This window comes from Amphibalanus amphitrite, unplaced genomic scaffold, assembly GCF_019059575.1.
Source record: "Amphibalanus amphitrite isolate SeventyFive unplaced genomic scaffold, NRLGWU_Aamphi_draft 000096F_arrow, whole genome shotgun sequence".
Lineage (NCBI taxonomy): Eukaryota > Metazoa > Arthropoda > Thecostraca > Balanomorpha > Balanidae > Amphibalanus > Amphibalanus amphitrite.
Window position 1 is genome coordinate 52,509 of NW_024881591.1, and position 20,873 is coordinate 73,381.

General features: G+C 52.2%; 3 protein-coding genes and 1 non-coding gene across 6 annotated transcripts in view; 1 reads left to right on the top strand and 3 right to left on the bottom strand.

Annotated features, from left to right (window-relative positions):
• Positions 1 to 107: 107 nt before the first annotated feature.
• On the bottom strand, positions 108 to 10,146 carry LOC122380309 (cullin-4B-like). Its single transcript, XM_043363360.1, has 13 exons — positions 9,646 to 10,146; positions 9,334 to 9,507; positions 6,899 to 7,091; positions 6,418 to 6,606; positions 5,842 to 6,175; positions 5,405 to 5,597; positions 4,970 to 5,106; positions 4,518 to 4,682; positions 2,794 to 3,015; positions 2,274 to 2,381; positions 1,754 to 1,924; positions 1,371 to 1,529; positions 108 to 1,075 (listed from the first exon to the last, which is right to left on the bottom strand). The coding sequence occupies exons 1-13, from the start codon at positions 9,779 to 9,781 to the stop codon at positions 980 to 982; spliced, it is 2,277 nt and encodes a 758-aa protein (XP_043219295.1). The 5' UTR covers positions 9,782 to 10,146; the 3' UTR covers positions 108 to 979.
• Trnac-gca lies at positions 4,262 to 4,333 on the bottom strand. The gene has a single exon. It is a non-coding gene; the product is annotated as a tRNA-Cys (tRNA).
• An 831-nt stretch (positions 10,147 to 10,977) lies between the features above and the next one.
• Positions 10,978 to 20,873, bottom strand: part of LOC122380310 (CCR4-NOT transcription complex subunit 10-like) — a 36,461-nt gene continuing 26,565 nt past the window's right edge. For all 3 annotated transcript variants that reach the window (XM_043363363.1, XM_043363361.1, XM_043363362.1), the window contains exons 4-13: positions 18,389 to 18,525; positions 18,038 to 18,151; positions 17,424 to 17,682; positions 16,952 to 17,154; positions 15,914 to 16,041; positions 15,489 to 15,636; positions 14,235 to 14,451; positions 13,517 to 13,677; positions 11,501 to 11,570; positions 10,978 to 11,267 (exon numbers count right to left, since the gene is read on the bottom strand). In XM_043363363.1, the coding sequence (XP_043219298.1) occupies positions 11,212 to 11,267; positions 11,501 to 11,570; positions 13,517 to 13,677; positions 14,235 to 14,451; positions 15,489 to 15,636; positions 15,914 to 16,041; positions 16,952 to 17,154; positions 17,424 to 17,682; positions 18,038 to 18,151; positions 18,389 to 18,525 (1,493 nt within the window). In that variant the 3' untranslated portion in view covers positions 10,978 to 11,211. The remainder of the gene's footprint in view (positions 11,268 to 11,500; positions 11,571 to 13,516; positions 13,678 to 14,234; positions 14,452 to 15,488; positions 15,637 to 15,913; positions 16,042 to 16,951; positions 17,155 to 17,423; positions 17,683 to 18,037; positions 18,152 to 18,388; positions 18,526 to 20,873) is intronic.
• LOC122380313 (1,5-anhydro-D-fructose reductase-like) lies at positions 19,435 to 20,715 on the top strand. Its single transcript, XM_043363365.1, has one exon. The coding sequence runs from the start codon at positions 19,573 to 19,575 to the stop codon at positions 20,563 to 20,565; it is 993 nt and encodes a 330-aa protein (XP_043219300.1). The 5' UTR covers positions 19,435 to 19,572; the 3' UTR covers positions 20,566 to 20,715.

Genomic DNA, 20,873 nt, shown 5'->3' on the forward strand with positions numbered 1-20,873 from the left:
AACTGATATCACGATGGGTACCGGTCCAGTGATGCTCGTTACTCGCGCATTAGAGCATTACATAGGCTACAAGGTAGTATAAGCTTTTTTGTGTTGAAAGGTGAGCCTCACCTGTGCCATCTATATTTCTCTCTTCATAAACGCAGGAAAGAGCAACGCGGCAGGCCGACAGGCCTGAATGTAAACACACCGACATACGCCCTGCGGCCGACACGATTCGGGCCGTACAACACTCTGACAACGCCGGACCGCACCGCGGCGGAACGGTCCTGACCAAACACCCGCTCATGGCGACCGGGCGTTCACTGAACACTCGCCCCGGCCCGCCTTCACACACACCCACGCATACAAACACAGACACAGACACACGCCAGTACAGCAGCTTCACACACTAGATCACTTTTCGCTGCATCAAAACGTGCTCACAATCCGCCTGATCGCCTCCACGTGACGAACTCACGCGGGCTGCTCCCGCTGACTGCGCACTCGGCTCGGGCTGAATCTCGCGATCTGACGAGGTTCCTGTAAGAGCTCCGTTTCCTAGTGCCTGACCTTCAGTTACCCCAGCGGAGCGACTGGTTACCTACCCCGGCCCCGTCTCGACTGCTGACCCATCCAGCCGGCCGGCACTGACAGGGCGATCTGAGAGGTCCTGGTACTTCAACTGATCGTCGGGGGCACTCAGCGACACCCGCACTCCGGGTGCCGAATTCTAGCACTCCGGGGTGGCGGACACCCTTCCCACGGCCACAGGCGCTAGGCCAGATCGGTAGCGAAACACCTTCCCAGCCCGACCGACCAGTCAGTACCCTGTCCACTCACAGACACCTTGTGGAGCTCCTCCGAACCCCAGTTTGACCCGCCGCCGCCAGGCAGCGCCACTGCGCCCTGACGGCGGCGGCGGGCGGACAGACAGACACACGGCGTGTCCCGTACAGTCTCACAGAGCCCGTCGTACAGTCTCACAGAGCTCACTGACTCAGGCCACGTAGTTGTACGTGTTGGGACTGTCCTTGTCCCGCTCCATGTAGTCACGGTCGATGAGAGATTCGATCCGCTTCTTCAGATCGGTCGGCTGCGGAAAGGAGAGGAGTGTTTCAAACCGGGGTAATTTGTTTTAAATATGCACAGCGTAGAGCACATGTGCGCTTATTTACCATTTACGCATCTGAAGATCAAAAGATAACACCCAAGAGTGAAGGTGCCAACGAACAAGCAGCCGATAAAGGCACGTAGCTCCTCTGATTCAATCTCGCATGCAGAAGCATGCGCCTCCATCATGTAAAGACCGAATTATCAGCCACAACGCCGCCAAGACCTTACCAGGACGTCCCAAACTATGTACAAGTACAGCTCTTTCGAACACGTACCTTGACCTGGAACTGCGACTTGAGCTGGTGGTACAGCTCCGATATGAGCAGGCTGTGGGAGAGCGACTTGCGCATCTTCATGATGCGCACGATGGCGGCGTCGATCTGGTACTGTCGGTCCTGGAAGACGCGCTCCTCCGTGTCCTTCTGCTCCTCCATCTGAGTAGAGAGGGCGCGGAGGAGTGTTAGGTAGAGTGGGCAATATTCGCTCACCCCGAATTCACGCAGACTGAGCAACGAGAAACTTCATAGGAAGTTTCTTGCAACAATTTACACCCTCACAAGAACAAAACCGTCAGTATTATCCACCACAGTGCTAAAACTCCGCCGTTATTCCACAATGACAATCACTCTCCCCCCCCCCCCGCCCGCCCGCCACTGACCGTCTCCTTGAGCTGGATCTGGTTGATTTTGATCCTGTACAGCTGGTGGGTGAACTCGCGGTTAAACACAAACTTGTCGCCCGGGTTGATGTCCTTCCCGCGCGGCACCTTCTGTATCACTCGCGCCTTGCCGCAGGCCAGCGACTGCACCGTGCGCCTCAGCTCGTCCTTCTGTGGGTGGTGGGGCAAAGAGGGGGTCAGCGGTGGAATATACCTGCGCCGCCTTCCGCGCAGAGGCGAAACTGAGAGCGGCGAGCGCAGAAAAGCACAGGCCGAACGTTCTCTGGTGTGCTGCGAACAAGTCCATTGCGAAAAAAGGAAATGAGAGAAACACCATGGATACAGCGTCGGACATTTGGATGACAAAAACATGTTTGAGTCAATAGTCGTCTGCACCACAACGTGAAACTGAGTGTGAAACTGAAATAAATCTAAGGGAATCTAAGTCCTACTGCAATTTTAATGCAATCTCACATTCTGTCAGCTGTTTCACAAACCATCCCGTCTCATGTTATCGTACCTCGATTTTGGTGGAGGCCTGCACTTCCTCCAGCGTCAGCTCGGTGCTGTCGTTGAAGAGCAGCAGCACCAGCGCCTGGTACAGCGACACGTGCAGCTCCTTGTACCCCTGTAACGTGGACGGGGTGGAAAACAGTCAGTGCCAGTGTACAGATGCTCGGATATTTTGAAAACACGTGTAGCTCCTTGTAGCCATGTAACGTGAACGGAACGACAAACTCAGTGCAAAGGGTTAGACGGTGCCACACTTAACGCTGGAGACCAGTCGCCTCGAATGCATGAGCAATATTATATTCATAAAAAACAATTCACAGCGGCCAAAGCTAAATGCGAAACCTGTTCGAAATGATGGTCTGCTGCGAAGGCATTGAGACGGATATGTGTGAGCATTCCGTGATGTGATCCAACAACAGCCTCCAGCTCACCCCCCTCAGCAAGGTAATCCGATCATGGACCAATAACACGTCCAGTGATGCCCTCGGATAGTGCCCACTGCCCAGACCGTGGTGTAGGACACTCACGCATTTGAAGTTTCCCCGGAGCAGGCAGTGTCCAAGCGAGGGCTGCCACTGCAGCTTCCGGCCGCTGTGCTTAGACAGGTAGAACTCGTTGAAGGTCTTCTGCAGGGTGAACATGTCGGGCGGCAGGTGGGCCTCCACCGGCGGGTACGTCGGCCAGTAGCCCATCGTCAGGATGTTGACGTTCAGGTCGAGCGACGGCGGCTTCCGCTGGTTGGCCAGGTGCTGCGGGGGAGACACGGCATAACTCAGACACGGAACGGGGTAGGCAACACAACACGCAGAGAAAACAATACATTGTGAGCTAATAATACTTGCAGTCAACTGCACGAATAGCAAATGCCATCACAATGGAGTTTTACCTCTAGAATTGTACTTTTCTCTCGGGCTACGGTCTGCCGTCTAATAAAAGAGCTACCTAATCAATTCAATCTCAATACCTAATCAATCTCTAATCAATTCGGTACATTCACCACGCTCGTGACACGTCGTGGTGAATGCAACAAGGAGCATCATGTCCCCAACATTACTTTAACCCTCGCCCGTATAGGGGGGGGGGGGTCGAACGGACCCCCCCCCATGGTTTTTCGCGAATAACTCGCGTAAAAAGCGGCCGATCGGGACGAAACTTTCAGTACCCTCGCGTTAATCAATTTTACACCTACCCTGAAAATTTCATGACCCTGACCCCAATGACCTTTGACCTGTGACCTACTTTTCGAGACCATGTTTGGCCGGAATCGCGATTCAGCGTGTGTCGGCTCGCATTAGCCACGCGTTTGCAGCCTTTTCGTGGTTTCAAGCGTTCAAACATGATATGATGTTGCCCCCATGCATTAGGGTGGGTGTCAAGGTCACCTGAAGGTCAGGTCAGGTCATTGACCTTTGGTGACCTCGGTTCACTTTTTCGAGTTTTACATGTTTCTAGGCCAGTTTTTGGAGCTGAATTCGAATTTAGCATCCATATGAACATTTACGAAGTAGTTTTGGTGCCTTCGTAACATGTTACGAAGCTGTCAGAGGCGGTTGACACCTACTAGGAATACCCGGCAGGACCCCTACTGGTTGACCTGACCTGACCTGACCCGACCTGGACTAAATGCATAAAGACATCATCTGTGATCAAAACTAACATGATATTCGTGATCAGCGCCCCGAAAAACCCCATAGCAGCCACACTTTACGACGTTCTAGCAGGTTCCGATTTTCCCGACTTTTGGGTCATTGACCTGACCTGCAAGGTCAACCAATGACCTAGGACCTTAAAATTAGGTATCATCGGCTTCCTCTCGTCACGGGCAACACGCTCGTTTTTTCCGCGAAGCTCTAGCTCGATCAGGGGCGAAACGGCAAGGGGGGGGGGTCCAACGGACCCCCCCCCCCTTATACGTTCGCGGCTGGAAAAAACACCAATACGGGCGAGGGTTAAGTGTTCCGACTCCGGCATATACTGAAGAAAAACAACGCTTCAAGGGGGCACCCGGATTTGAACCGGGGACCTCTCGATCTGCAGTCGAATGCTCTACCACTGAGCTATACCCCCTCACACACACTCACGTTCGAAAACCGCAGAGAATTCGAGTGTCTATTCGGCACTTACCGTAGCAAGCTCACGCAAGGCAAAAATATACATTCGTATTCGCATTATGTAATATCCCCGGTGCTGCTTCACAATACGAACCAGTAGACAGCACCCCAGTCATTGCGAAAACTCAGCCCTGGCTGACCTGTTTGAAGGTGAGCATGATGTCCTTGCTGAGCTCCATGTCTTTGAACATGCCCTCCAGCTTGGACGTGAAGCCGGCGCCGCACTCCTGCTTCAGCTTGCTGAGCATCGACTTTTCGGCGTCCACGCTGGCCGACTTTCCCAGCAGCAACCGCTTTGCCAGGTCCTGCGGGTGAGATAGGCGGGTGGGTACGGACGGTGAGACGGGGCATGGATGGTGAGCGATGGTAAGGACTGCACAGCACGGCGTATAACCGATGCTAAAAGGTCAGACGACCGAGACCCCACGAAGGGTGGCGGTAAATGTGACAGACGAACTCAAAATGTGCGCACAAAACTTTCGGGCACAACTGCAAGACGAGAATACTTATCGTAAAGCGTTATAAATCGTAACTCTATCCACCGCCACGTTACGGTACGCTAACAGAAGCATGGTATGTAGGCGGTGCGCACCTTTTTGTAGAAAGCCTCAAAGACGTCTTTGCCGTGTATGAAGCGGAAGAGCACCATGATTTTGTCCATGAGCCGCTCCAGTTCCTCCTCGGTGGCCTCCTTGTTACCGGAGCGCAGCTTCGTGTCGATGTACTTGGCTGGGGAACGGACAGAGAGTGGGTGGGTCGGCAGCTGCACAGTGCGCGTCGAGAGGTGAATACACAGAGCGAAACCTGACGCACGACTGTCCTGGCGCTTGAAGGGTAGAAGTAGGAAAGATGACCTGCAAATTACCAAATGAATGGAATAACTTCGGTATGAATGTCAACTGAAAACGTCAGAATGGAAAGGTCCGACTAAATAAACGCACTACTGCCGCTAGATTAAATCGGTGGATGCCTAACTGAAAGCCACCCACACGGGACCACTCATGTTACGGCCGCCGCCCCCACTGACCGATCATCTCTGCCGGCTTGTTCTGTCGCTGGTTGATGAAGTTCTCGAAGGCGTCCCGCAGCAGCTGCATGAACTTGTCGTTGTTCTGGAAGCACTGGACCATGATGTTGTCCATGTGGTCCTTGAACTCGAGCAGCTCCTGGACCATGGCGCGGTCCTTCTCCTCGTCCACCACAATCGTACGGCCGCGCTTCTGTTAATGTAAGCAAGAAACACGCACACGTCAGAACAGAACGGATAAATGGCTCATTGGGGAATCATTAGTCGATGTTCGAAACACTGTTTCGTTAAACGTTCGAATGAGGAACTCAAGTAAAGGTCCATTGAGACTCTCAATCTTTTGAGAAGCACACCAAATGCTTCCCTGCCTGTAAACTAAAGCAATCCCCATCTCTCTGCACATAGCCCGGCCCACACCACCAGCCACTGCCGCCCACCTTGACGTATGTGCTCATGCCGGTGCCGAGTTCGACCAGGCCGTTTTTGACGCGGGAGACGAGGCTGTAGAGGAGTCGCAGCTCCTGGTGGCGGCCCTGCTCCAGCAGCTGGTCCAGCCCCTTCTGCAGCAGCGTCACCAGGTGCTCGCTGATCAGCTGCTTCTCCACCGAGTAGATGAGCATGCGCCGCGTGCTGGCGTCCAGGTAGTAGAGTAGCCGCTCGTGCTCCTCCTGGAGGCGGCGGTCCACGTGCGCCAGGTACTGGGGCACGTCCCGCTCGTGCAGCAGTCGCTGGCCCTCGGCCGCGTACAGGCGGTCCGTGGCCTGCAGGAACCTACAGCGACACGGCACATAGCGACGGTCAGAAGGGCAGTCAGTGGCGGACGGATGTAAACCGAAATAAAGACATTTGCACCTGTTCCTATCAGAACACTGTGAGTGCCAATAAAACGTCAATACCTTTACAGATGAAAATCGTTTCATGCCACAAAAACGCAGTACGAGGTCCTGTAATATCCACTCGAGCGGCCTGTCCGACGTTGCCCGTCTGTGGGCTCGGCAGCATCATGTTCCCACCTATCCTCGAAGGCCGCCTGGTAGATCTGCAGGTCACAGAGCATGCGCAGTAGCGACTTGAGCAGGATACGGTCGACGGCCTCGCCGGCGCGCTCGCAGCCGATCAGGGACAGGAGGCCGGTGACGGTGCGGTTCTGGACCAGCTCGTCGGTGATGACGTGGGTGCGGAACGTGTCAAGACCCATGTCCCTGCAAAAAAAGCCGAGCAGCGTCTCAGGAGCCACATTAATCGACGACACTGGCGTGTCACTAACGAGGGCGATGAGGGAAGACACGTCACACATACAGGAACTAATTGATAGTGAAACGTTGACTCTTTGTACTACTACTTAATGTTCCCCTCTCTCTTATGTATGGCCAAGACAGACAATAAAGAATCTTCAGTAGCGGATGCAAACCGGGTTACCGGACTAACTAGGTGACCGTCTTCCGCTAACAATCCCCTTTCTAAGCACGCCCAGTTTCCCGTGTCCCCACTGACCATATGCTGAGCACGGCCGGACTCTGCAGCACGTAGGTGCGGTCCAAGTAAAGGAAGATGCTGCGCACCATGATCATCTGCCGACAGTGGCTCTGCCAGCACTCGTTCATGGCGCGCAGAAACAGGTCGCGGTCGGCCAGCTCGTCTCCCAGAAATCCCAGCACCTGCTGCTTCACGTGCGCCTCCGTCAGCGCTGAAATGAGATAAAGATGGATGTCAGCCGGCTGAAACCCTGGGTGAATGATCAATGTGTCAGCGCTGAAACGAGGCAAAATAGATGTCAGCACCGAAAACCTATGTCGAATTGATACGCGCGAAGAGACTGCGTCCGTATTGAGACTGAATCGATAAATGTCGGGTCTCAGCCATTGCTGAAGCAACAAATGACCGATCTCTGTAAGTAAATTTATTTATTTATTTATTTTATTTATTCAAGTAATCACCAACAGGGCGGACCCCCACTGACAGGCGAAGTCAAACTAACACTATACATGATAAACAATGATATACGGGCAAACAATGCAGAGTAAACAGTAGGTAAATATTACGATAAATATAGCTAAAAAATATATAATGCACAAACAATATGTGAGTTAAGATGAATCTAAAAAAAAAACGAGCTTGTAAAAAGGCTCTATGACTTTAAAAAGATGATATATACTTCAAAACATGAGATTTAAAAGTCCCAGTGGCATCGGTAAAAAAATCTGCCCCTGGAACATTGCTTAAAAACGAATTGACTAGACATGGTACCCTGTTGAATAAACCCCGCTTCACGGTGTTGACGCGTGCACGGGGCTCATAAAACAGTTTCTGTGTGCGGGTCGACCGAGTGGGTATATGCAGTGCAAAGCTGTTTAATATGTGGCAGCAGTCGTGTCTCCCATGAAACACGTTTCTGATGAAAATCAGATCATGCAGAATTCGACGAAATAATGAACATTTAACACCTAATGGGTTTCTAGCAAATTGCGCATCCACCGACTTGCCTCAATGTGAGTTCTGATTAGGCTCTCAGCACAAGTCGAAGTTCTTCCCCTCGGGTTAGCCTACCGCCGACCATAGCCCAAGTACCTTTGGTGCCAGAGGTGGCCGCGGCTGCGTCCCGCGGGCGCGGTCCCGAAGCTGCGTGGGGTCCGTTAAATTCAGCTCATTTTATCGTCTCTATAACGTTTCTGTGTCCGTTCTGATGTTGCCGAGTAGGCAGAGTCTCGAACGGCCACGCACGGACACCCAAGCAACACATGCTCCGGTACCGGTGTGTCCGGGCCCTCGCGGCACACCAGGCAACGCACCGCTGGGCAGGACAGGTCACTGCACTGTGGGCAGTCACGCTTAGGGCGGCGTCCGATTCTGTGCAGGTAGCTCTGCGAGCGACCCCAGTGTCCCGCCCGCAGCTGGTGGACGCTGACAACACCGTTCCGGCCCTCCGAGACCAACGGCACCGACATGCGGGCCTCCGTGATCGTCTTGAAAAAGCTGCCAGGCCAGCTACGACGCCCTGCCTTAGTGGCGGAGAGATCAACAGCCTTCAGTCTTCACGATAAAGCGGGTATCCGTCGGTACGGCGGACTTCGCCAGCGCGTCCGATATTTTGTCCCTGCTCTTAGAGCAACTTATCAAACTAGTATCAAGTGAATTTAACTCAATTATTTGACAGATAAATATGGTGTTTGACTTTTACCGACTTAGAATAGATTGGCAAGGAAGGGACCTCCTCTAAGAGATCAATGCTTGCACTCAAAAAGGCATGTTGAGCAGGCCCTGATTTCCAAGGTCAGTTCAAGAATTTTCCCACCCTTGGATACGAAATACCTGATCTAAAATCTGATAATCAGCATTCCCATTTTCACAAAAATGCATGTATGCATTATTAACATTGCATGCCTTCAACAAACAGCATGGCAATTACATCATCAGACATGGTCAATCCCACTCAACTGCCTTCAACTGGTTGTGGTGTTTCCACCAGCTTCAGGCTAGCCCTCCCATAAGTCCTCTGCCAACTAGCAAAAAATACAGGCATCAGAGATCAGGTAAAATGCAGGATTATAAAATGGATGCTCATGTATAGCCCTTCATGTCATCAGTTCCCAGGAGGAACTAAATGAAATAGTGAGACCCAATTAACATTAAGAAAATGATGTTTCCTTTAGCTGTTGTAGCTTCTTTAGCTGATGTTACCTATTATTAGGTACCTTGGCTTTAGCCAAATTCCAGGCTGGGTTAGGTCAGATGAGGTTGGGTCAGGTGACGTCCCCCCCAATGGATTGTCATGATACTTGCTCCACTTAAGGAGTATCATTTTTGGATTCAGGACATTGAAGACCATGGAAGGCAGCAAAAGTTCCACTTCAAAAAGCATGTGGGCCTCAGCTTCAGTGATACTAAGAATGAGACCATATACAACAGCTAGGCCCTATTCAGCACAGTACCTTTTAGATTGGCGTACAGCTGAGCAGCCATTTTATGGTTGCACATGTTCTCCACTGCCTGGTAGAGCTCCTCCAGGCTGTAGGTAATGGAACGTGACTGCTGGATTGCCAGCACTGCCTCCTTCAGCTTACTCCATGTCACCTCCTGGTAGTTCTCTGGTAGCTTTGGTCGCTCTGGAACAAATAAATAAGCATAGGTAACATGGAAAACCAACAAGAATAATTATTATTGCTCCTGGGAGTGCAAATGCGCACTCTGAAGCACATAACAATATTTGTACCACATATACTGATGATATTGTAACTACACACCTCGCAGGTTTTTGATGACCAGCTTCTTTGCCGAGCCAGACTTCGACGCAGCTTGGCTTGCTCCAGCATTAATGCCATTGCCTCCCAAATTTATCGCAGAAAAATTTGGTCTTTTTGACTGGACTGTTTCAGCCATTTGATTGTCCCCTTCTCCAGCAGGGGAATCAAAATGAGTTGGCGTCCTGGTACCTATGGTGACTATTTAGAATTAACCGAAAAAGAACCGCCGCCGATACCAATCAGCGTCAGGCACGGCCAGCGCGGCACTTCTTGCGCAGATGATTCGATTGCTCAGTGATCGATTTGCGACTGACTCGCTCTAAAACCCTTTATTATTACAAACTTTCTGAAGAATTTGGTGACAAAGTTATAATATATTCCAATTAGTTGCTTGGAGTTGATGAGCTTGGAGCAGCCACGGGCATAGCAATTCACACCAAAACACCATCAAGCACGACCCGACGCAAAAGATATCAAGGATGAGATAATTTTGTCTATAATAAAAGCAGTAGCTTAAAATCAAAATGACGTCACAAATTCCATTGTCGGCGCGAGACCGCTTCACCACGGAAATGTTCTAAATCTTCCAAAAGGCTTTCAAATTTGTCGATTTGTTTCGAGGATGAAATAAAAGACTGATATTTTAATTCAACGGACACCATTTTCATAGTCAGTAACCATATTTTTTGGTAGAATGAAGAGGAGACAGAAGAGCCGCTGACCTGGGAAAGTATGCACGTAGGCACTATAGTCCGTTTCATAGACTCAGGAATGAATAGGTGCAGTCGAATTTCTAGGGTGGCGTGAATTAAAAAGCAGTGACTTTGCTTTCAAAATATTTCATTTCGTTTCAAAGACGAAGGAATAAATCATACATCCCTTATCGATCACTCATTCGCAGGTACACCGCCACTTTCTCCGAATGGGGAGGGGAGGGGGAAGCAAAAAACAAAAAAAAAAACAAAACAAAACAGACCTTTATACATTATTAGGCTGCATTACGGAAGTGAAATCCAGACTCCCATGACCCCCCTTCCGGTCGCAGTAGCCCTGCTCTAGGCTACTTTGCTTCGCTGGGATGCGTCGAGATTCCATAGGTCAAAGAACATTTGTTGTAAGAGGGATCCGGGTTGTTTATCCCAGTTAATTCTACCCCTGATTTGCCCCTATTACTGAATATGACAATGATCGTCCTACAACACTTCTTGATACCTCATGATTGACAGCCCTAGCACCCCCGGTCCTCTTCGCCTCCGGTAGAAACACACGTATGGCATCACGTATGCTGATCCGACTAAGTCGATTCTACTTTTACAATTCAAAAACATCGCAGAAATATCCCACATGTATTTCATCTCGCAACATGGGCAGTTGCGAGTCAATAATAATATTCTGGCTCGCCGCAAATTCATTAGGACGCGGCGGCTGGTCGCCCGAGCGGCCCGGACCCATTGCAGTCACGGCGAGTCCGTCACGGGCCGATTGCAGTCACGGCGGGTCCGTCACGGGCCAATTGCAGTCACAGCGGGACGTCCGTCGCGGGCCGATTGCAGTCACAGGATGCCGCTAACGATACTGAGGGGAGTGCTGCTTTATGATGGACCGCACTATGTCTAGATTTCCTGCGGAACAAATTAGGCACGTGTCAACGCCGGGAGCATTCGGTAAAAGGGAGAGGGCTCAAGACGAATTACAAATTTCGGTAAAGGTAAGTATACTTTATGTACTAGGTTCATAGCTTTACGAATGATAAAAACACAAAGAGGTAAAACGCACTAAAACGGGGATCAAATGTTAATCGAGAATAAAAGCAACAATCAAAGGACCATGAGCTTGTTTTGGGCCAGTGACGTACCGTGTTTCAGCTGGAGGTAGAGGGCCAGCTGAACCACCTGAGGCGGCACCTCGGGAGCGGCAGGGTTCATCTGTCCAAACACGGCGCACCTCGTCAGAATAACACAGTAAGAAGTAAGAACTAACCACAAGGCGAGCAAAAACGTGCACTGAGTACATGTCATATTTAAAACATGCATTTACATCAACAAGGAAAGTGCAACTCCCGTGAACCAACAAAACACTAATCAGACATGAAAAACGCAAAAAAAAACTCAGCTTCCTTTGAAAAGTATTCGATCGCCGGTCTCGGAGCACCGCACACTGGGCCGGGAGCCCGGAAAAGTGCTAGAAATTATTTGTGATTGAGTTGTTGATCTCAGCGACAAGCAAACATGCTAAAAACGAAGTGGGACTGCTTAATCCTCGCCGGACCTGTTGTCTGACCCCCCCCACCCCCCCACCCCCTCGGCCGGCCGAGGGGGAGGGTTGGTACGACCCCTTTTCGCCGTTTCGCCCCTAATGGAGCTAGAGCCTCGCGGAAAAAACAAGCGTGTGCGCCGTTTCAAGACGGAACGATTGATACCCGATTTTAAGGTCCCATGTCAACCGGTAACCTCTGAGGTGAAGTCAAAAAGCCCAAGGTAGGGTTTGGTTTTTGGTAAATAATTTCGCATAAAATGGTCGCAGAGCAGCGATTTTGGCACCATCGTGTTTGCCTGGCTCAGGCGCGTCGAATGGTATACTTTTTGTTCGGGTGAGGTCAACTTAAGGTGTTGACCTCGAGTCAAGGTCAGGTCAGAGCCCATCAGGTCACGAACTTAATCGAATGAGGTCGTATTGCATATCATTCGATTCAGGAGGTCTTCCCGAGTCCATTGGTGGCTTTCCCGAGTCGCTGGCTCAATTTGATCATGAGTTATTGACAAGAAACTCCTATGACCGTAGTGACGTCATAAATGACGTCACGGAAGGTCAAAAATGCAAAAGTAAAGCATCGGATCTTGCAAGGAGTGCATGAAATCACGATTCCGTGTGCTTGAGACAGTTTGAGATCATTCCATGCGCAAAAACAACAGTTTCCTTATCTCCCCATTTACTTTTAATGGTGATGTCACGTGACCTCGAAGAGTAGCAGGCATTAGCAAAAATTGCGAGTAGGGCATGACAGAAAGATGATTAGTGGTTTGTATGGCACGGTCATTTTTAGCGGCTCGAAATAACGTTTCTCAAAAAGTCTAGCTTAAGAGCAAGTTGTTGTTGATTATCACTTACTTGTGTTTGGGGGTTAATAATGACTGAATTTTTTAGTTTGGCCCAAAAATTTTGACAGCATTGTGTGCGTTGATCAATTCTGAGCTCAGGGACATATATTTTATTCAGATTATAAGCCTTAGTTTTTCACAACTTCCAGCGCTATAAAGAGCGCCGGGCATTCAGTAGAGCGGCGAGGTGACAATTGCCCCTACATCATGTGGTTTACTGGCGCATATCTCGAAAAGTAGCAGGGAAAAGCAGCAAAGTACCTATATGGAACGAAAGATGAGTAATCAGCGGCTAGTATAAGATGTTTATTTTTAGCTGCTCGAAATAACGTTTTTTTAAAAGTCTATTTAAAAATTTAGATATGATTTTTATTTAGGTCTTGCAGCTGCTTGCAAAAAGCTAGCTTATCTTGCAGAAAAGCGATGCAATATGTAAGAATGTTGTTGGTACAGTGAACAACAGTGCCCTGAACTAGTCTGACAGAAAATTGCGTTCAAAACGACAACTGGTCAACTAATAAATATCAACTAAAGATTAGCATTAAAATCGGCAAATGTGGTGGCCACTAGCGAGTCTAAATAGTCTTGTGTTTGGTGACAACTGACCACCTCAATTTCGACCTTAGGGCAAAAATGGCATCGGAATCGTATTCTTCGATCAATTTGGGATTAAATGATACCTATTTTGTTCATATTGCGGACAGTCAGTTTGGGGGAATTTCTAGCGCTTTTTCGGGCTGCCGGCCTACAGTGCACCGGTCTCCCAGCCGTACCGTTCTGAGCAGGTTCCAGGCGAGCTCCAGCTCGCCGCGGATGGTCCGCACCACGGCCATATTGTACTGGAGGCACATGCGCGCCCCTACCGGCGAGTTGGGGTACCAGCGCTGCTCGACTGGCGACGGCGCCACGTCCGGCGCGTGGAGTGACACGTCCGCTGGGGGAGACCGGGGCGGTCAGAGCGGAGCACCAGGGACACCAACAGTCATAGCTCTAGTCGGACACCAGAACAGCGCAGTGCGCACCTGGGGCACCAGCGGCTGTCAGAGAGGCACACGAAAAATATAACTAGTGGGCCACAGGCGGTACCAAAAAGGACCGATAACAGCGATCTTCACAGACAGAAAACGGCCGGTGATAACCAACGAAGGCCACTGAATGACAACACAGATCTCCAGCAAAGTGCGGTTCACCTGGTTACCTATGTCTCACTCAAAAGCGCTAAGCTACTCATCGAGTATGAAAAACTAGTTAGGCAACCTGAATTCAAAATTTTACTGCCAAAATATCGGTGACGACAATGCACGGTTATCCCTGAGGCCACCTCTCTCCCACCATTCTGCCCCTCTCGCGACTCCCTGCCGCTCCCCCTTCCTTCCCCTCCCCCTCTCACCGCTGAGATCTGGCGCGAGGTGCTCCAGGGCCTCGTCTGCCATCTCCCCTCCCTCCCTCCCTCACCCACTCCCTCTCTCCCTTCCCCTCCGCCCCTCTCACCGCTGAGATCTGGCGTGAGGTGCTCCAGGGCCTCGTCGGCCCTGTCGAGCAGCAGGAGCGCCTCGGCGGCGTACAGGTGTCCGAGCAGCCGCTGGGCGGGGGCCAGTAGCCGCTGGGTGAGCAGCTTCCGGGCATCCTCCAGGGCCAGCACCGGGTCGCCCAGACACAGGTGTACGTAGGAGGAGGCCGAGAGCACCGAGCAGCGCAGCGTCTGGACCTGGAGACGGGGGAGGGGGGGGGGGAGGTGAGATCAACTGGTGCGGCCGAGAGCACCGAGCAGCGCAGAGTCTGGACCTGGGGGTAGGGGAGGGGGGGAGGGAGTGTGAGATCAACTGGTGGGGCAGAGAGCACCGAGCAGCGCAGAGTCTGGACCTGGGGGTAGGGGAGGGGGGGAGGGAGTGTGAGATCAACTGGCGGGGCCGAGAGCACCGAGCAGCGCAGCGTCTGCACCTGGAGACGGGGGAAGGGGGAGGGGGGTGAGAGAGGGTGTAATACAGCGGACGATATGGACTGATAGGTGGAGACATGGAGATAGAAGGTCCGAAATTCGAACCCGAGGCCATTGACTGGGCCAAATTAAGGTCTGGATCATTCAGGCCCCAATTTTAGTGTGATGCGTTTGAGCCCAGACTAACTAAAATCAAGAGCCATTGGCTGTACCAAGGGCCGCTGTCTAGTGTCAATAAAGGCAAGCGGCCATTTTGAATTGGATATTCGAAATCACCATTTATCTCAGTCCATTATTGCATCTTCCTTCGACAGTCGACATGCTCTGTACGCTGGACGCACTACCATCGAGCCCCACTGTTTTAGTCACGACTTGGCGTCGTCTGTTTGCACGACCACGTCTGGAGAGTCACGTCTGGCTGGGGTGACACACAGAAATAGCTCCGAGAAGGCATTGAGCCATGGTTCACAGTGACTCAGGTGTTAGTGCAGATGACACCGTCGAATGTCCAATACAGCCAGACACGGACATTGGACAAGCTCGTGACTTCATCCACCACGACTAAAATAACGATTGTTATGCAGCTGTGTAAATCATAGGTAGGTAGCCTGAATAATTAAAACGGCAGTGTATCTCTAATTATCCTGTCCTTACCTACGATGACCCATCCCCGCCCTATGCTGACCCACGACAGTCAATCTTCACCCCCTGTCCTGACCTGACCTTTGACCCACTGACCTGGTCGGGTGTGACGGGGCTGGTCACTGACCTGGTCAGAGGTGCGGGCCGAGGGGTTAGTTACTGACCTGATCGGGTGTGACGGGGTTGGCCGGCTCGACGGTGACGGGGCTCTCTCCCTCTCCATCCTCCCCCAGAATCAGACAGGCGTTCCGCAGAGCCAGCGAGGCGAACTCCAGCGTCGGGTTGGGGATGGCCGCCGAGATCTGGTCCGAACTGGCGGACAGACGCGGTCCGGGAGGTCACGCACAGTGGACGGAGAACACGGTGGACGATGGACTGACACTCCGACAGACAGCGCGGATGGTATTACTACGTCTTTGTACCGCTAGAGGATATGCCTATAGCTGTCAATGTAAACTCATGTACCGGTTTCATAACGTGGAGGCTTGTAAAGCTGGAAAGTAGATAGTCTAATGTGTCAGCACTATCCGAGGTACAGAAGGCAGAGTATGGATCTTTCTGCAGAGGAGACTGCAAACATTGCACACACCTGGCTGCGGTTGGGGTGGCCCGGAGAATCAGTTTTCTGTGCACGCCGGCACCGATGCTGCCCTGGATCAGACTCTGCCTCTTCGCCCCGACTCCGGCCGCCGTTCCCGGCTCGTCGCCGTGCTTCTCCTGAGAAAAACGGCACACAAAACACGTCACTCATCATTCGTCCGACCAGGTCCTCGACCGCACCGCATACCTGCGGCGGTGTGTCAAATGGAACGCAGAACACGCTCCCATTGTCTGACTCGATCGGAGACACAGCAATAACTCAGGTTTGCAGACTACACAAACAACATTCCTATCGATCGCCCTGCACGGTGCAGAGAGAGATGCATTCAATTACGTAGAGAGCTGGTGCGCCGCAGCGAATTACACCCTGCGCTAGCAAACTAGTTTTTTTTTGTTGCATCTCCTCTCGCCTAACGCATCGCCAACAATGACGATCGCAGCTGGATAGCGCCACCTCGGCAGACGCTCCAAACCAAGGACGCGTGACGTCACGTGCTCAGCTCGCTCACCAAAATTCACCGCCGAGTCACAACAGTCACAGCAGAGGTACGGAGACACCAACAGAGGTATTAACAGAGGTAACACCTTTCTACCTGCGAGTATCGGACCCAAGGCCGCCGTTCTTTTTCCATATACGTTAGACACCACTGGTAGCGGATACTGAGCTGAACTTTTGTCGCCATGGCAACTAGCCTGTCATTGCTTCTTCGCCATGATGGTAAGCCTCAGCGTAAGCCTTGCGTCGCTGTATCGTGTCGTGGTAACACTACAGATGTGGCATTGTTTCATAATTCGTCATGGTGACAGCTAAGTGCTAACCATGCTAAGCTCACAGCTATGAGCTAACAGTTTTTGTCACCATTCTGACTACCTTTGCATTGTACCGTCGCCCTGCCTACTAACCTGTCTGTGGGCGAGTATGCAGCACACTGCCAGCCGCAGCCAGAGTCATGGCCACTGACCTGTCTGTGGGCGAGTATGCAGCACTCTGCCAGCCTGGCGTCCCTCTGTCGCCCTGTCTACTAACCTGTCTGTGCGCCAGGATGCAGCACTCTGCCAGCCGCAGCCAGAGCCGCGGGTTGGTGTGGTACACCTGGATGGCCTCCGTCAGACAGTCGAACGCCTGCTTGGGACGGCCCGCGTGCAGGAAGGCAATACCGGCGTTATAGACCAGCTCGTAGTGCCGCGAGCCGCCGATGGCGTGCACAGGCACACCGCCGTACCGGTCACCTGGAGAAGAACGAATGGGTCAGCAGTCGGCAGCAGATGGTTTTTCAGTTCATGGGGTTACTATTACACATTACACTTAGTGAGGCTCGCAACGGAGATAACAGCGTTTTTTTGTAATTAATCACCGATAACCCCAACGTGAAAAGATACAATACAAAACTACACCCATTGCTTCTTCCAGGCACCACTATTTAGGCCGTCCATTCCCACAGTACCCTGCTGGCTAAATCACTTTTCAGCCATGTTACCGCTCCGTCACTCCTGCCCACCATCGGTTTTGGCCGGCGGCGCGGTGGCGGCGTCGTTCTCAGCGATGGCCCGCCGCAGGTAGTATCCGGCCACGTTGGGTTTGTTGAGGTAGTGGTGGATGCAGGCCAGGTTGTTGTAGTACATGGTGGCCACGTGCTCGCCGGTGGCGCGGTACGGAGGGAGGGTCATACCGGCCACCCGGTTCAGCACGGACACTGCCGACCGGCCGCGGCCCGACAGGTACTCCGAGTAGCTCTCGATGAACGCGCGGCTCATGTCCTGGTGGACGAGAAGGGTGGATTCGAGGTGATCGCTAGTCGAATGGTAAGAGTGAATGACTAAGCACAGCTGCAAAACATAACAAATCTATCCGTTATCATCCCAAAATGAAGCGATTAATGCTCCAGAAACTGAAGACAAGCTTACGATCGTGCAGGCCACGTTCTTTTTACATCTACACATTATTTTACATTTATTTACACCAGATCTATTATCACTGCCAAAGAAGCTTTATTATAATCTCTGCCGCTGCTACCGGCCGGAGGGTCCCAAGGCCGGTGCGCAGCCTCCAGATGTGGCCAAGGATCTCACTAGCTCTGTGAGGGCCCTCAATCTGTACCCGGTCCTGCCGTACCGTGTCAGCGAGAAGACGCACGTCCGAGGCCACGTCAGAGAGGTTGTGCAGCTGCAGGCCGGCCCGCAGCCGGTACCGGTGCATCCGCAGAGCCAGGCTGGTCAGCGTGCCGTCCTGGTGACCCAGGGACGGGGTCAGACGGCGGACGGGGGGCAGCGACCAGACAGAGCGCCCTGCACTGTGTCACACAGTGACCAGAGAGTAACAGCGGCATGGAAACAGGCACACAAAAACTAAACAGAACTGATACGCGATAATTCTGACTTCATATTGGTTTATGGTTACAATCACAATGTACAAAAGACAGTTATACTGTCGAAAATAATGTATCGAGTTGCCATCGCACCCGACCTTTTTGCGCGCGTCCTCTGGCTTTGTGACGAACTTGGCCTCGATGAAGCGGACGGCGTCGAGCGCCTGCGCCGGCTGGTGGGCGCTCAGGCAGCACTCGGCCAGAAGCCAGCAGATTTTTTTGGCGGTGCCGTCATCTGTAACATAAATCAGCGGCGCGTTACAGGCAGCCACGGAAGGGACGGCGTAGTAAAACAGCCGCACACGCGAAATGGGAGCAACAGGTCATCGTGTGACCTGTTACTCGTCCACGAAGTTTCCACCAAACGATATCGAGACCTAACAAGCACGCTCGTTATCCGTACGGTAACGATTGCTGCTCTGTAAGTTCTATTTGTTCAGTAAGAACAAAAGAATTAAACATTCAATAAGAATAAAAGAATTAGTTCGAGCGTTCACTTTAGAATTAAGACAAGTAGCTCCCTTCAGATACCGCATAATGTATTTCATTCTGTAAATCAAAAATCACGTGATCGATGATCGATATCCCAAGTTGAATACGGGAATGAATTTCAATCTTGAACGATCATTATTCCGGACACGAGCCCTTGTTTGCCCCTCCGAACAGTTGATCGCAGCGAGCTGCCGCTTATCTCGCACACAGCGCTGACGCCGGCTGTGCGGCCCACGCATGTGTGCGCGCCGGCGTTCGCTGTCCGCAGCGCTGATTAGCATTTCGTGTAAACAGGTTGTGCCGCGCCTCTCTCTCTCTCTCCTCTCTCTAGCTCACTCACTCACTCACTCACTCACTCACTCACTCACTCACTCACTCACTCACTCACTCACTCACTCACTCACCTCTCTTCTCTCCATATATATCTCTCTCTCACACACACTCTCTCTCTCCCTCTCTCTCTTTCTCTCTCTCTCTCTCTCTCTCTCTCTCTCTCTCTCTCTCTCTCTCTCTCTCCCTTCCTCTCCCGCTATCCTCCACATCACATTGTGTGCATAGTGACAGGCAGCTGGGCGACCTCCGCCCGCCCATGTGTCGAGTCATTGTCTGATAGTGGGACTGAATCAGCCTGAGGCCTCCCGCAGCCAGTCGCCACTCGGGGCACGGACAAAGTGCGCCCGTCCGGCCTCACCTGACAGCTCCCTGCTCTGCCCTGCGGCTGCAGACGCGCTACCACTGAGTGCAGTGTCGGCTTCAGCGGACCAGACCGGGTGATCACCAATACTCAGCCATGGCGACCACCGTACAGCTCAACAGCGGTCACAAGATGCCGCTGCTCGGCCTCGGCTGCTGGCGGGCCGTCGGAGACGAGATTTCCACCGCCGTGGAGACCGCCCTGCTGGCCGGGTACCGGCACATCGACACCGCTGAGCTCTACCACAACGAGGCCGACGTAGGACGCGGCATCAAGGCCGCCATCGCCACCGGCAAGCTCACCAGGAGCGACCTGTTCGTGGTGACCAAGCTGCCGAGCGTGGCGATGCGGCCCGAGCGCGTGGAGCCGAGTCTGCGCCGCTCGCTGGCCGCGCTCGGGCTGGACTCGGTGGATCTGTACCTGGTACACAGCCCGGTGGGGGCGCTGGAGCGCAGCGAGCTGACCTCCCCGCCACCAGAGGACGGACGGATGCCGCTCCATCACGGCACGGACCTGATCGCCGTCTGGAAGGAAATGGAACGCATGGTCTCCCTGCGCTTGGCAAAGTCCATCGGCGTGTCCAACTACAACGAGAGGCAGCTGCTGAAGACAGTGGCGATTGCTACCATCCCACCGGCCGTGCTGCAGGTCGAGTGTCACGTCTACTTTCAGCAGCTGAAGATGCGCGAGGTCTGCAAGAAGCACAACATCGCCATCACGGCCTATGCGCCTCTGGCCTCTCCCGGCAGGAAGGTGCTCTATGAAAAGCGCGGCGTCAAGATCGAGCTGCCCGACCTGCTCAACAACCCCGTGGTACGTCTGGTGGCCGAGAAACACAAACGGACGGCGGCCCAGGTGCTGCTCAGGTTCCTGGTCCAGCAGGACATCATCGTCATCCCCAAGTCAACCAACGCTGGTCGCATCAAAGAGAACGGCGACCTATTCAGCTTCAAGCTGGATGAGGTGGACATGGGGGCTCTGCGCCTGTTGGACCAGGGAGAGGCCGGCAGAAGCTTCAAGTTTTACGATAGTTTTCCGGGAGTTGACGAGCATCCCGAATTTCCATTCCCGGTTAAGTCAACGGCGTGACTGTCAAAAGGAGAAGTTGTAAAGTTTATGTTCATTTTAGCGATATCTGTCGTGCAATTCCACTTGAGTATTGCGCACATCGGAGTGTGCGCATGGAAGTTTTCTGTTAAATTGTGAATGTCCAATACAATATACGCTCCCTAATCCCTATTCTGTCTGTTGTTTATTCCCAATTCACAAATCACATTCCCCTATGACGGTAGATTGTAGCTTAAAGAAAAACTTGAAGCCATCACCACTCAAATGGAAAAGTTTTCATTCAGCACACTGGCATCCATCTTAAAAAGCGGTTAAAATCCTAGGAGAAT